This window comes from Rana temporaria, chromosome 1 (genome assembly GCF_905171775.1).
Source record: "Rana temporaria chromosome 1, aRanTem1.1, whole genome shotgun sequence".
In the NCBI taxonomy this organism is placed as follows: Eukaryota; Metazoa; Chordata; class Amphibia; order Anura; family Ranidae; genus Rana; species Rana temporaria.
Window position 1 is genome coordinate 489,261,198 of NC_053489.1, and position 15,504 is coordinate 489,276,701.

Genomic DNA, 15,504 nt, shown 5'->3' on the forward strand with positions numbered 1-15,504 from the left:
TGCTTTTTGCATTTTGCAGATTTGCACTACAGTCCATTTAACATGGTTTCCTATGGAACACTTTCTGTAGAGTACAAATCTGCAAAATGCAAAAAGCACTAAAAAGGCAGAGGTGTGAATCCAGCTGAAAAGAGCAATGTAGAAAAGTAGGAAACGACTGCAATTGAGTCTCCAGCAGAGCGTCTCAGCAGTGATAATAATAATGTACCTGTGCTTGTACGGACTCTCATGATAGCATCAAATCCTATTCGTTTTTGAATATCTTTCTTGAGATCATTGATAAACTGCTGGCCTTCTGTATGTATCTGAAAAAAATAAATAAGTACCCATTGTAACCAGTAGGTGGAGGCAAAGCACAACTCATTTCTCACACTTCAAGCCTACCATTGCACAATAGCTTCCCCTGCAAAGCTTTGACCTTTCCCACCACCCAAATCAAAGTTTTTTTCTTTAACTACACAAGAACTGATTAATTATATTTGTCAATTAGGTAACAGATTTCCCATACACAATGATGTATTTGCCTTTCATTCTTCAACACATCAAACGTTTATTTTCACCTAATTAAAATATCAATCTATTTTGGTCATTTCTATACATCTGGGGGCTTTTCACTCCATATGTATGTATGCATACATGGTCTCTTTAACATTTACTGGGAAATAAAGCTACAAATGAAGTTCTCTTGAGACTTTCCCAGGATTTTGTAGGAATAAAACAGCTGGTATAGCCAAGTAGGCTGCGCTTTTTCTGTCAATATACTCCTACATATGCCTTTCCTGTGCTTGTCACAAACCCAGACCCAGGGGAGTAGATAAACTCCTCTGAGCCCCAATGCACAATGCATGTGAGAAACACTTTATAAAGCTTGAAAATGTTAATACTAGTAAAACACTATAGTCATGATTTAGTTGTCGGAGCAAAACAGGCCTATATCAATGAGGATCACAGCGGGGCTCCTGGGGTGAAAGGTAAAGAAGTTCTAGCTAGCTCTAATATTCCTTATGTCTTCTGTAAATGATCTGTTGTGAATGGCAGCAATGGTCTCCAGAGTGGCCCATGCCAAAGACCAGTGCTGCCACTCACAGATCTATCTCCTTAATAGCAGTGTTGTCAGACAGTGGAGGTAAAACAGCCCAACCCTGCTGCTCAGCAAAGGCAGCACGCATTTAAAAGGGCATGTTTTTAGTCACCTAGGGGATTAAATAAAAGTGTACATGTTTTCATGAGATTTCTTCAATGATTTACCTGAAAATTGTTATACTTGTAGAGTGTCCCTCCTGTAAGCATTGTCACCAGGCCTACTGATGCCACATCAATGTAGTTGTTTGGGAACAGAAAAAGGTCTACACAGCACCCGCTGGCTACACATTCCTTTGCCAGGTTTTCATATGTATTGGACTGGGGTAGAAAGAGGTTCTGAAAGAGAAATAAAATCTTTAATGTTTGGCCTTCTATGTATACAGCATGCAAAATTATATTGAATAAAAAATAGTGCTGCGCAGCACTATTTTTTATTCATTATCTTTGGTTTGATACACTTGCAGTGCCGCAGCAGTACATCTTTTCCCTCCTGTTTGTTCACGTCCCCCCCCCCTTTTTTTTCTTTAGCTCCCCCTTCCAAATCCTGTGGTAGCGCGGTAGTACCCCTCCCTACTTTTATGCAAAATTATATTGATATTCCCCCATGGAGGAACAGTTACCGGTACTTCACATTCTTCTATTACAGGGGAGGAAATCTAGATAAAAAATTAAACAATGCACTGACCCTAAAGTGGCCCTACAAAATGCAATACATGTTGGCTGATTTTCTAAAAGCAAAAAGACTGTGCACTTTGCAAGTGAAGTTGCTCCAGAGCTTAGTACATAAGCAGAAGGCATAAAAAGAAATATCTTTCTGGACAGCCGCGCTCCAAACAATCGTTGCCTTTATTTTGAAAAATAAAATAAAACAGCACTACAAGCCACAGCAAACTGGACAGCTGACGCGTTTCACACTATTCCTAGTGTTCAATCATAGCTGACTAGCACAAAAAGTCATTGCAAATAAATAGCACTCTTAGGTGACCATGTGACTGGGAGGAGGAATAGTGAATTACATCTAATTGACAAATTAGTGATTAAAGTGAGTAACTGAAATCTCCTGTGGACATGGTTAGAAAGGTGACTTAATAAAAGAGATAAATATTATAAGGACATAAATGCACAAATAATAAAATCACAAACAGCGCTAATGGTGACAGTTCTAGTGTAGATGCCCAAAGCACCACGTCTACACTTCAATGAGGCGTGAAGGAAATCCGTATGGTAGAAGCAAAGGTTCCAAAAAGAGTGTGGTCCAATTTAGGAAAGAACAGATAGTAAGCACCTTCCACCCGAACTCCTCAAGAGACACCACGTGGGACACAATAAGCCCCCTCTGGGCTCCCATCCCTGTACAGACCAAGTTTAATTGGGAGTTCCCACACAGACGTGTTTGATCACCCTGCATGAAGGCTCATTATCAGTCTGGAGTTACACATACATCGCCCTGTATTATTTACTTTTTGGTGAGTGCGTACCCCAGAGGGGGCTTATTGTGTCCCACGTGGTGTCTCTTGAAGAGTTCGGGTGGAAGGTGCTTATAAAGATTGAGAAGAACTCTTTTCATAATCTTTTAACTAAAAATACAAGGGCCATATATACACAAATATAGGTTATATGAGACACATTGAGGTTGCTTTACTAATGGCAAATAGAATGTGCACTTTGCAAAGTGCAGTTGCTCCAGAGCTTAGTACATGCAAGGAAAATAAAACAAAAGAAAACTTTTTTGCTTGCACATGATTGGATGATGGAAGTCAGCAGAGCTTCTGCTCATTTACTAAGCTCTGGAGGAACTGCAACTGCACTTTAGAAAGTGCACGGTCTGTTTGCCTTTAGTAAATCAACCCCTATAGTGATTACATTGTATAGTACTCATTAATTGCAGAACCGGAAAAAAAAAAAAGTGTCATGAATTCTATTGTTACAGTACAACATCGTAAGCACTCAGAGCCGGGTACGTACCTTTTCCTTTTCTGTGTTAATCAGTTTTCTGTCATCTCTGTTCTTGAGTTTTCCTGGGGCTTCTGCAGTGGGAAGTGATGAATGGAAGATGAACAGCTTGCCTGCACATTCTGCTGCCTGTCATTACAAAGAAAGCATGACTCTCAGTAAATTATCATGGACAAAACCAAAGATCTAAGGGCTACAACTCCTGCTATACTACTGTAACACACTGATAGAATTTGTTTTAATGACTAAAAATGCTGCAATGTGACATAGTAGTGTACTGGTACCCCGAGTGGTATGTTCACATGGGCGACAAGAGGGAGTACTGGGAGCAAGGGAGGGCTGGCAGGGGGGGCAGGGTAGAAATTTCCCCCCGGGCTGGTGACACTATGCACAGCCACCGGCCGCCACTACCAAATGCTGTTTTTGCAGAGCAGGAACATGCCTGCTGGAGCTCTGTTAACACAGTTCACGGCCGCTGCTCACCTCCCACTGGTGGACTCTGATGTAAGGGGGGCCTCTGTGCGGACTCTGATGTAAGGGGAGGCTCTGTGCGGACTCTGATGTAAGGGGAGGCTCTGTGCGGACTCTGATGTAAGGGGGCCTCTGTGCGGACTCTGATGTAAGGGGGGCCTCTGTGCGGACTCTGATGTAAGGGGGGCCTCTGTGCGGACTCTGATGTAAGGGGGGCCTCTGTGCGGACTCTGATGTAAGGGGGGCCTCTGTGCGGACTCTGATGTAAGGGGGGCCTCTGTGCGGACTCTGATGTAAGGGGGGCCTCTGTGCGGACTCTGATGTAAGGGGGGCCTCTGTGCGGACTCTGATGTAAGGGGGGCCTCTGTGCGGACTCTGATGTAAGGAGGGCCTCTGTGCGGACTCTGATGTAAGGGGGCCACTGTGCGGACTCTGATGTAAGGGGGGGCACTGTGCGGACTCTGATGTAAGGGGGGCCACTGTGCGGACTCTGATGTAAGGGGGGCCACTGTGCGGACTCTGATGTAAGGGGGGCCACTGTGTGGACTCTGATGTAAGGGGGGCCACTGTGTGGACTCTGATGTAAGGGGGGCCTCTGTGCGGACTCTGATGTAAGGGGGGCCACTGTGTGGACTCTGATGTAAGGGGGGCCTCTGTGCGGACTCTGATGTAAGGGGGGCCTCTGTGCGGACTCTGATGTAAGGGGTGCCTCTGTGCGGACTCTGATCTAAGGGGGGCCTCTGTGCGGACTCTGATGTAAGGGGGGCCTCTGTGCGGACTCTGATGTAAGGGGGGCCCCTGTGCGGACTCTGATGTAAGGGGGGCCCCTGTGCGGAATCTGATGTAAGGGGGGCCCCTGTGCGGAATCTGATGTAAGGGGGGCCACTGTGTGGACTCTGATGTAAGGGGTGCCTCTGTGCGGACTCTGATGTAAGGGGGGCCTCTGTGCGGACTCTGATGTAAGGGGGGCCTCTGTGCGGACTCTGATGTAAGGGGTGCCTCTGTGCGGACTCTGATGTAAGGGGGGCCTCTGTGCGGACTCTGATGTAAGGGGGGCCTCTGTGCGGACTCTGATGTAAGGGGGGCCCCTGTGCGGACTCTGATGTAAGGGGGGCCCCTGTGCGGAATCTGATGTAAGGGGGGCCCCTGTGCGGAATCTGATGTAAGGGGGGCCCCCTGTGCGGAATCTGATGTAAGGGGGGCCACTGTGTGGACTCTGATGTAAGGGGTGCCTCTGTGCGGACTCTGATGTAAGGGGGGCCTCTGTGCGGACTCTGATGTAAGGGGGGCCTCTGTGCGGACTCTGATGTAAGGGGGGCCTCTGTGCGGACTCTGATGTAAGGGGTGCCTCTGTGCGGACTCTGATGTAAGGGGGGCCTCTGTGCGGACTCTGATGTAAGGGGGGCCTCTGTGCGGACTCTGATGTAAGGGGGGCCCCTGTGCGGACTCTGATGTAAGGGGGGCCCCTGTGCGGAATCTGATGTAAGGGGGGCCCCTGTGCGGAATCTGATGTAAGGGGGGCCTCTGTGCGGACTCTTGTGATCATGAAAAATCTTAGACTGTTTTCCTGGATCCATCACTTTTCCACGCTCTATGGGCCACTTGACTGGACTTGCCCCCCAGGCCTAAGGCTGCCAGCCCTCCCCTGACTGGGAGTTTGTTTTAACACCTGCCAACTGCTGAACTTGAAGTACTGGAGTACTGATGTCTCTCCTGTTCTCAAGTACATTAAAGAGTGAACACCTCAAAAATACGCAGATACAGATAATAATTACATAAAACATCAATGTAAAAAACTGTACAGTTTGTGGCAAATGCATTTCTATCATTATATCCTGTGCAGTGGACCTGACATCTTATCTTTTAGTATATTCTACATGGTGGTGATCAGCCCTCTGGATGCCCCTACGTAGTCTCTGCATTATTTGTGCCAATTTATGTTATCATTTTGATCCCAACTGTGGTTGTCTTATAAATGACAGCCTCTTCCTGCCTGTCACTGCCTAGCTCCGCCCATCTCTAGGTCTATCCAGCTTTTCACAGGCTATGGCGGTGGAGAAAACAGAAACTCCTGATGATGTCTACAGAACCCCCCCCAACACCCCAAATCACAACTAAAATGCCAAAGTTTAAAGTGTAAGTAAACCCACCTATCATTTTCAGCCAAGGAAGCTGCCATCTTGGCCAATGTTTAATCTTCAACTGCCATGGTGCTGCACATGTGATCAGTTATGAGACCAGATATTGGATGGTTTGACAGTTTGGTTGAGAGCACAACCAATGTGACAGTTAGCAATCCCGGCATGCCGGAAATGTAACTGCTTTTTGAAACTGTTAAATCGATGGGTTTACTTCCGCTTTAATGGGAAATGTAGTTCTATGTGGTACACGCAGATCCACAGAGTATCCTCCCACTTTACTTTGACAGAGCATGAAATCGGAGCTCAGTTTAGGATAGTTTAATACTTGTTTTGTACCACAATCTGACATTTTATGATTAAAAAAAAAAAAGTATAACGGTTGAAAAAAGGATGAGGAAAAAAGAGGAAAAGAGGCGCCTGGTTAGATTCCCATTCGTTTTAAAGTTCTCCTTTATGAGTATATACCCTCAGCTTCACATTCTAAACAGAGAGCTGTCCTTTCAAAGCCTATGTGGGCTTCATAATAGTATACAAGGCTTGACAGGAAAGAATGTAAACATTTTTGCATTCTTAAATAATACGGGCAATCAGAGCATTGTGCTATCTATAGCAGCTAGAGATTGTTGTAAGATAACAATTTTGCAATTGGGAAAAAACCATACAACAATCTCACATGACACACAACTTGGTCAAAGTCTACATTTACATTTTTGTGATTACAAGTGGAAATTATTTTATTGTAAAGTAGGAATTCAAGGAGCTTGGTAATTATTCATGTGTAAATTAAAGTGGTTGTAAACCCTATTTTTAAACTTTATGCTACAGGTAAGCCTATAATAAGACTAAGGCCTCGTACACACGAGTTTCTCGGCAAAAACCAGCAAGAAACTTGCTGTTTTTTTTTTTTTTGCCGAGAAAACCGGTCGTGTGTACATTTTTCGACGAGGAAACTGTCGAGAAACTCGTCGAGCCAAAAAGAAAGCATGTTCTCGATTTCCTCGACGGGAATGGAGAAAATTGGCTCGCCGAGTTCCTCGACAGCCTCACAAGGAACTCGACGAGCAAAACGATGTGTTTTGCCCGTCGAGTTCCTCGGTCGTGTGTACGAGGCCTTACCTGTAGCGAACCAGGATATCTCCTAAACCTGCACGGTTTAGGAGATATCCCCTGTCCCCTGCATGTGCCAATGACATCGGCACATGCGCACTAGAGCAAACTGACCGAATGGCACCTATGTGCCGCTGCATTAGTCTGTGTGTCATTACCAGCATCTCCCGCGCACATACGCGGGAGGAACGTCATCGCGGCTCCGGCCAGTCACAGCGCCGGAGCCGCGAAACCCAGAAGAGATGTCTGTGGCCGTAGGGGGAGATGAGGACAGCTTCGGGGGCTTCTATCTAAGGTAAGTAACGCATACTAGCTCATTATGCCTTTGTCTTGCAGGTTTTTTTTTTTTTTTTTACAAGAGTTTACTTCCTCTTTAAAGGGGTTGTAAAGTTTTGTTTTTTATTTTCTAAATAGGTTCCTTTAAGTTAGTGCATTGTTGGTTCACTTACCTTTTCTTTCGATTTCCCTTCTAAAATTTTTTTTTCTTTGTCTGAATTTCTCACTTCCTGTTTCTCCTCAGTAAGCTTACCCCCATGATCATCTGAGTGGTGGTTAGTCAGCCAGAACAGCTTACTGAACAGCTTACTGAGGAGAAACAGGAAGTGAGAAATTCAGACAAAGAAAAAACATTTAGAAGGGAAATCGAAGGAAAAGGTACGTGAACCAACAATGCACTGGCTTAAAAATAAAAAACGAACCTTTACAACCCATTTAAGTACTTATATTCTGCACATATTACTATCAGTTATGACCCTTTAGACTTGTACACATAAATAATAAAGCTTTGCATTCAAGAAGTATTTCTGAAGATCTCCAAATATTTAGTGGAGCCGGTGGCCATGAATTATACTGCGGTCAAATACTCTACTAGTTAATAAATTAGATTTTGTTGCACAACATTGTAAATGGGATATGTCTGCAAAAAATAAAAACATTAAAATATTGGGCCAGATTCTCGTCCAGCGGCGTATCTCTGTGGCGGCATAACGTATCCGATTTACGTTACCCTGCCGCAACTTAGACGGGCAAGTGCTGTATTCTCAAAGCACTTGCTCCGTAAGTTGCGGTGGCGTAGCATAAATCAGCCGGCGTAAGCCCGCCTAATTCAAATTTGGATCAGGGGGCGTGTTTTATGTAAATGTACTGTGACCCGTCATGATTGACGCCGTCCGTGGAATTTCCCAGTGTGCATTGCTCCAAAGTACGCCGCAAGGACGTCATTGGTTTCGACGTGAACGTAAATGACGTCCAGCCCCATTCACGGACGACTTACGCAAACGACGTAACTTTTTCAAATTTTGACGCGGGAACGATGGCCATACTTAACATTGTTACGCCGCACTTATGTCACCATATAGCAGGGGTAACTATACGCCAGGCGTACGTTCGGGAATTCGCGTATCTACCTAATTTGCATACTCGACGCGGAATTCGACGGAAGCGCCACCTAGCGGCCAGCGTAAAAATGCAGTTACGATCCGACGGCGTCAGAGACTGACGCCTGTCGGATCTAACAGATATCTATGCGTAACTGATTCTAAGAATCAGGCGCATAGATACGACCGGCCGGACGCAGATATACGACGGCGTATCTGGAGATACGCCGTCGTATCTCCTCTAAGAATCTGGGCCATTGTAGGTATTTTTCAGTGCTTTGTTTGGTCTAACGTTTCAGGTCAATTTCCATTCTATCAGCTAAGTCAGATAACTGTTCTTCTGGAGGAGGGAGCAATTAACATGTTTTAGATGTTTCTGTCAAATACTTAACAGTATCAAACAGATTGATCAACATGTAAAATATAAGATTCTTTATGATAGGCTAGATGGTTGCTACTAGTTAGTGCACGCTTCTTTAGTAAACCCCACTGTGTAGAATCAAATTAGGTTCAGACATGATGAGACCATACACTGCAAAGATGATTTAGACAAATTAACTTTTATGTCAAACATAGAGTGGAAGTTCAAACACTAACTATACTAACATGTACTCCCAGCCCCATTCTAAGCCTATTTGATCTACCCTGAAAAGGAAAGATCTGTATCCTCACCTATGTTGAGGGAACTCTGATCCAGTCCCATGATTGGCTTCAGTGAAGAGGAGAGATGCAGCTGTAGAGCCTAGATGGCAATGTCACCCATAGGCCAGCACTGGGACCTGATCATGTGACAGGACCAAAGTGTCCTCAGAATATGTATCTAGATCTTTCCTTTCACAGGGGTAGACAGAATAGGCCTACAGTGTAGGTGTGAGTAGATTTAAGTCTAGTTAGTGTTTGACTGAACTTCTGCTTTAAATACTGTAAAAATGATATGGCATTAGCCAACTGAAATAATTCTGAGGCCTCGTACACACAACCGAGTTTCTCGGCAAAAACCAGCAAGAAACTTGCTGGGATTTTTTTTTTTGCTGAGGAAACCGGTCGTGTGTACATTTTGAGACGAGGAAACTGTTGAGGATCCTGTCGAGCCAAAAAGAGAGCATGTCTTCTTTTTCCTCGACGGGAATGGAGAAACTTGCCTTGTCGAGTTCCTCGACAGCCTAACAAGGAACTCAACGAGGAAAACGATGTGTTTCGCCTGTCGAGTTCCTCGGTCGTGTGTACGAGGCTTGACAGTTATGTCAGTACAGTGGTTGTAAAAAAAAACGCTGCCATGTAAGCAGGCATTTAATGGAAGTCTTATGCCGGCGTACACACGGTCGGAATTTCCGACAAGAAAAGTTTGATGTGAGCTTTTGGTCGTAAATTCCGACCATGTGTAGGCCCCATCTGACTTTTTCTGTCTGAGCTGGTTCTCACATTTTCAGACGGGAAAAGTTCTTATCGGAAATTCCGATCGTCTGTATGCAATTCTGACGTGCAAAAAAAAAACCATGCATGCTCGGAATCAATTTGACGCATGCTCAGAATCATTGAACTTAATTTTTCTCGGCTCATTATAGTGTTGTACGTCACCGCGTTCTTGACGGTCGGAATTTTGTGTGACCGCGTGTATGCAACACAAGTTTGAGCCAATATTCCGTCTAAAAAAAAATACACAGTTTTCTTGTTGGAATTTTCCATCGTGTGTACGTGGCATTAGTTTTAGTTTCAACATACTGAATATAAAGCAAGCAAAGATAATATCTTTTAAAACTGTTTACTTAAACAATAAAGTACATGTTACAGCTCAGAAATTACAACAATAACATTATCCTTTTAAAATCATCTAAGAATAATTCCGTAAAATCTTTTATAAGTGAAAAAAATGTATAAGGTGTAAATAAACCTGTAGGTGTATTGTACATGAAAAATGCAATCTAACCTTTAATGCCTCCGTGCCAGCCTGGATAACTGGAGCAAAGACCGTTTCACTCTCGTTTGTCTCTGCAAACATATCTGGGATCTGTCCAAGCAAACTGTAAGACAGGACAAGATTGGTGATTCTAAAGGCCAGGAACTCAAAGAACATTATAGAAGTACACATCTTAATCTGAAAATGCTAGCTCCCTTACTAGGTAAGGATGACAGTGGGTGCTTCAACTTACTATAACTACTCAAAACTAAACTAAAATTTGTTTTTGATGGACCGACCCTTCAAAAAATTCTTACTGTTTTTTTGATGATCAGGCAGAAATAGCAATAATGAGAAAGAAATTATAAGAGAAGTATGGGCATTAAAAAACAAAACAAAAAACATTTATACTCACCTAGGTGAATGGTGCATCTGTCCCCTGCCACCTCTCAGACCCAGAACTGAGTGATAAAAAAACGCTGATCGCTCAGTTCTCGGTATTCAGTGTGTCAGTCACTGGCTCTCTGCTCTGCCCCTCCAGTGCTCACTGGAGTGCTGGGCTGTGGAGGGGCAGGAGTAGCTGGCTTAGGCCTCGTACACACGACCGAGTTTCTCGGCAAAAGCCAGCAAGAAACTTGCTGGGAGATATTTTTTTGCAGAGGAAACCGGTCGTGTGTACATTTTCGTTGAGGAAACTGTCGAGAAACTCGACGAGCCAAAAAAAGAGCAAGTTCTCTATTTCCTCGACGGGAATGGAGAAACTTGCCTTGTCGAGTTCCACGACAGCCTAACAAGGAACTGGACGAGGAAAACGATGTGTTTCGCCCGTCGAGTTCCTCAGTCGTGTGTACGAGGCTTTAGGCTCTCAGCAGCACGCTGAAAGGCTGAGAAGCTGCCAGTAAGGCATCAAGGTGGATCTCAACATTTAAGTCAGGGTCTCTGATGGGCATGGCCTGGAGCGTGATAGAGTTAGACACTAGTGTGGAGAGTCTTGTCCCCAATTCATCCCGTTTTCAATATCCTGATTGATTATCCTGCTTTTAATACCACTCAATCGCCACCCGTAGGTTCCCCTCCCCTGCTTTCCACGCCCACCTCGCGAGGCAACAGATACCAGTGCGAAAACTTGACAGAATCCAAAGGCAGGAGAAGGATTCGCTAAGGGAAGATGGTGGCGCTCCCTCCTCTGAATCAGAACAGTCTGCGGTTGGTACTGCTAAGGTCCTCAAAGCTTTCTCTTCCCTGCCAGACGATGCTGACCACCAAGATTAAGGAAGTGAAGACAGACATTTCCCTTATCTGCCAGGATTTCCACAAGCTGAAGGACCTGTGACTGAGGCTGAAACTCACATTAGCAGGGCAGAGAATACCCTGCACCCTTTACAGCACTCCTTGGAACACATGCAGCATCAACTACAGCAGCTTATAGCCAAACATGACTTGGAAAATCACTGCTGCAATCTGTGCTTTATTGGTCTGCAGGAGGGCCCCCGACCCAGCAACCTTCCTGGAAACTCTCCTTATTTCCACCTTTGAGAGAGAGGCCTTCTCCGCAATGTTTGTCTTGGAGCAGGTCCATCGAATGCCTGGCCATCACCTCAAGGATCCCAGCCTCACACTTTTATCGCCAAATTCATAAATTACAGGACCGAGGCACGATCGTTGGTCGTACAAGGCTGAAGGGCAACATTCCCTTCCAGAACACAATGGTGGTAGTTTTCCTGGACTTTTTTCCAGAGGTCCAGTGCCAATGGTCTCGCTAGCAAGATGTCAAGTGCCGACTTTGAGTCCAGCACCTCACCTATGCCATGTCTACCCGGCATGGCTCTGAGTGGTGGGAGATGACCGCGTCCACTTCTTCGAGGATCCAGTATCAGCTTCAGCTTGGTTGGATCAATGTGCAGCACCCGATGCAGCCCCAGCTTGATCTTCAACTACACCTGGGATTGTCGTGAGTACTTTCTTCCCATGCTTAATACCCCTGGTTCTTCCCCCTGCCATTATTCCCATTGCCTTATGTATTCTCCATCTCCCCTACTGCCCACCTGTCTTGTGAACCCTTTTCACTGTGTGCTGATATGCTATGTGAATGGGGATTGGAGGGGGCAACCCTTTTCGATTGCCTTGCTGCATGTTTTCTGCCAATGATGGTCCCTGAAGTCATGACTGCAGGTTACTACCGTGGCCTTTTTTTCCTATGGTTTTTTATTTTTAGTTTTTTATTTTATTTTATGGGAAACATGCTCTCACTGAGTTTGGGTGTGGAGCCGGGAGGGAGTGTTTTTTCTGTTATTTATTGACATGCTTCCCTGATTACTGCCTATACAGTGTTGTTTTTCTACTTACCTCACATTGATTTTCTTACATGAATCTGCTGCCTTATGTCTGTGTCCCTGGTGGGACTGCTCTGCTGCCCCGAGAGTCGTCAACACTCCATCGACTCCAATATTCTAGACTAAATTTTCCATTGCCGCCCAAAGTTCTTACATGGAATGTTCAAGGCTTGTTAAATGATCTGCAGTCCTCTTTATCTTAAGGCCCCTTCCACACTGGGGCATTTTTCGAGCGTTATTTGAGCGTTTTTCAAGCGTTTTTCAAGCGTTATTCGAGCGAAGCCTCATCTGCAATCCCAATGTGCTGGTAAAGCACCGCTAAGACCCTAACGTTTTAGGGCGTTTTTGCAGTGCCTCAGTGTGAAAGGGCAAGGCATTTTTACAGCGCTTTCAATTCATTTCAATGGAGAGGGGCGTTTATGGAGCATTTTTTTCAGCGTCCAAAAGCTGCTCCAAAGATGCTGCTTGCAGGACTTTTCTCCACGCCCCGCCAGTGCAACGCCTTAGTGTGAAACCGTAAAGCATTTTTACTGCGCTTTCAATTCATTTCAATGGAGAGGGGCGTTTTTGGAGCGGTTTTTTTTTCAGCGCCCCAAAAGCTGCTCCAAAGATGCTGCTTGCAGGATTCGGTGTGAAAGGGTCCATTGAGATGCATAGAGAGCGTTTTATGAGCGTTTTAATAGCGCTTCAGTGTGAAAGGGGTCTAAGTCCCAAAGTCAGGATCTCTCCAGAACCTTGACCGGCTCTGTGAGGTCAATTGACAGCAGACTTTAGCCCGCTGTCGGCTAAATTTGGGCGAGAAGAGTGCAGAACTAAGTGCACTCCTGTGACCTACAGAAGCATGGCAAAAAGAACTTTAAATCTTCTTATTGCCAAGCTGTAGTCATACTAATATATGATCATCTGTTGCTAATGTACACCGAATATTTCAAATTGCATTGTGCCTGAGAATGGGTATAGATTTGTATGTGTATGTATGTGTAGAACTTAGCGTTGCTGTGAAGACAAAAACTTCTAAAGTAATGCTCAGCAACATTAAACAGGGTCATACTTGGAGGCAGGTATACCCAGGGTTTCTTAAAGCGGGAGTTCACCCGGAAAAAAAAAAAATAACAGTAGATTGGGCCTAATTACGGGAAGCACAATCGGGTGTTTTGATTAAAATCAATGCAGTACTTACCTTTTTTGAGATAGATGTTCTCCCGCCGCTTCCAGGTATGGTCTTCGGGACTGGGCGTTCCTATTTGATTGACAGCCTTCCGACGGTCGCATACAGCGCGTCACGAGTTGCCGAACGTCGGTGCGGCGCTATAAGACGCCTGCGCACCGACGTTCGGCTACTTTCGGAAACTGGTGACGCGCTGTATGCGCCGGTCGGAAGGCTGTCAATCAAATAGGAACGCCCAGTCCCGCAGCCCATACCCGGAAGCGGCGGGAGAACATCTATCTCTAAAAAGGTAAGTACTGCATTGATTTTAATCAAAACACCCGATTCTGCTTCCCGTAATTAGGCCCAATCTAATGTTAAAAAAATTTTTGGGGTGAACCTCCACTTTAACCATTTTTCACTCAATAAAACCTTTAAAATTTTCTCGAAGCACCCTATTCCAAAAACAAAACAAAAAAACAAATAGTTTTACATAATGCAGCAACATCCACTTACAAAGGACACCCAACATTAGAGGCGATTTATTTCTATAATACACATTTGCACATGGGTACTGGCTAGTATTCCAGCGCTTCTCTTTTCCCTCACTTAGCTAAGGTGACCCCAATGCTGAAGGAGAGGGGAAACACAAGGAAGCACCCGACGTCCTCCTTATCAATCAATGATTGGTTGTTAGGATGCCGGCGGCTAGATGGTTGTAATGGTGCACAATACAAAATGTGGCTTTGTGTAACTAAAAAGCATGCTTCATCTACCTACTAACTTGTATACAATTTGTTGGCAATTTTTAGGCATTTTGCCAAGGCAGAAACCTGAGTACCCTAGTTGAAAAAGGCAGATCTAACTTACTCAGCTGCTTAATGAAATACTGGGGATCTGACCTTCGTCAGCCATGGGGATAGTGATCAACTTCAAAAAATGCTACATGGATTTCTGAAAGTAGACCACCCTGTACACTGTACAGGGATATAGTGGTCTGTGTTGCTTTAAACAACGTAGATGACAAAGTTCATCACAAAGTTCAGTACACGCCGTTCTTCTTTATTTGCTCATCTGACATCAGCCTTCCATGCTCTGGAAATTTAAAGTAAACCCGTTTCCTTGACAGGAAAAGACAGGGCTTTGCTAAAAATCCTTTCGGTTACATATAATACACATTCATACTAGTAAATGAATCCACTATGTGGCTTACAAAAAAAAAAAAAGAATACATTACTTGTTTATGACTGATCTGGATTCATTAAAATTGACAAGAAATCCATCCAGTAGGGGCAGAAAGACCTCTGCCACGTCTGTCACCACCATCATTTGAGGCTGGGCCAGGTTGGCATTCACGTTGTAGAAATGCAGAACCTTATCATACGTGACAAATCCCACACGGATAGCTGACGACTCTGCATTTTCCTCTCTGCAACAGAAACACACATTACCCTAAGAATCCCACAAGAAACTTTCCAGTTCTATAAATGTTATTAAAACGTAATTAAAAAAGTAAAAGAATAAAAATAAAAATATGGCATTAAAGAGTTTGAGAACACAATGGGGTAGATTCAGGTAGAATTGCTTATTTTTGTGCAGGCGTAGCGTATCTCAGATACGCTACGCCGCCATAACTTAGTGAGGCAGGTTCTGTATTCACCAAGAACCTGCGCCCTAAGTTACGGCGTAGCGTAAATCTGCCGGCGTAATCGCGCCTAATTCAAATTGTAAAGAGGTGGGCGTGTTTTATGTAAATAAAACATGACCCCACAAAAATTACGTTTTTGACTAACGGCGCATGCGCCGTCCGTGAATGTAACCCAGTGCGCATGCTCCAAATTAACCTGCAAAAAGCCAATGCTTTCGACGTGAACGTAAATTACGCAAATCCCAATTTGCGTACGACTTACGCAAACAACGTAAAATTTTCAAAATTCGACGCGGGAACGACGTCCATACTTAACATAGGATACGCCTCATATAGCAAGGGTAACTT

General features: G+C 44.6%; 1 protein-coding gene across 3 annotated transcripts in view; it reads right to left on the reverse strand.

The window, feature by feature from the left end:
• SEC24D (SEC24 homolog D, COPII coat complex component) overlaps positions 1-15,504 on the reverse strand; it is a 164,864-nt gene that overhangs the window by 33,545 nt on the left and 115,815 nt on the right. For all 3 annotated transcript variants that reach the window (XM_040330135.1, XM_040330144.1, XM_040330127.1), the window contains exons 12-16: positions 14,746-14,937; positions 10,059-10,152; positions 3,049-3,165; positions 1,249-1,419; positions 209-305 (exon numbers count right to left, since the gene is read on the reverse strand). In XM_040330135.1, coding sequence (XP_040186069.1) covers positions 209-305; positions 1,249-1,419; positions 3,049-3,165; positions 10,059-10,152; positions 14,746-14,937 — 671 coding nt within the window. The remainder of the gene's footprint in view (positions 1-208; positions 306-1,248; positions 1,420-3,048; positions 3,166-10,058; positions 10,153-14,745; positions 14,938-15,504) is intronic.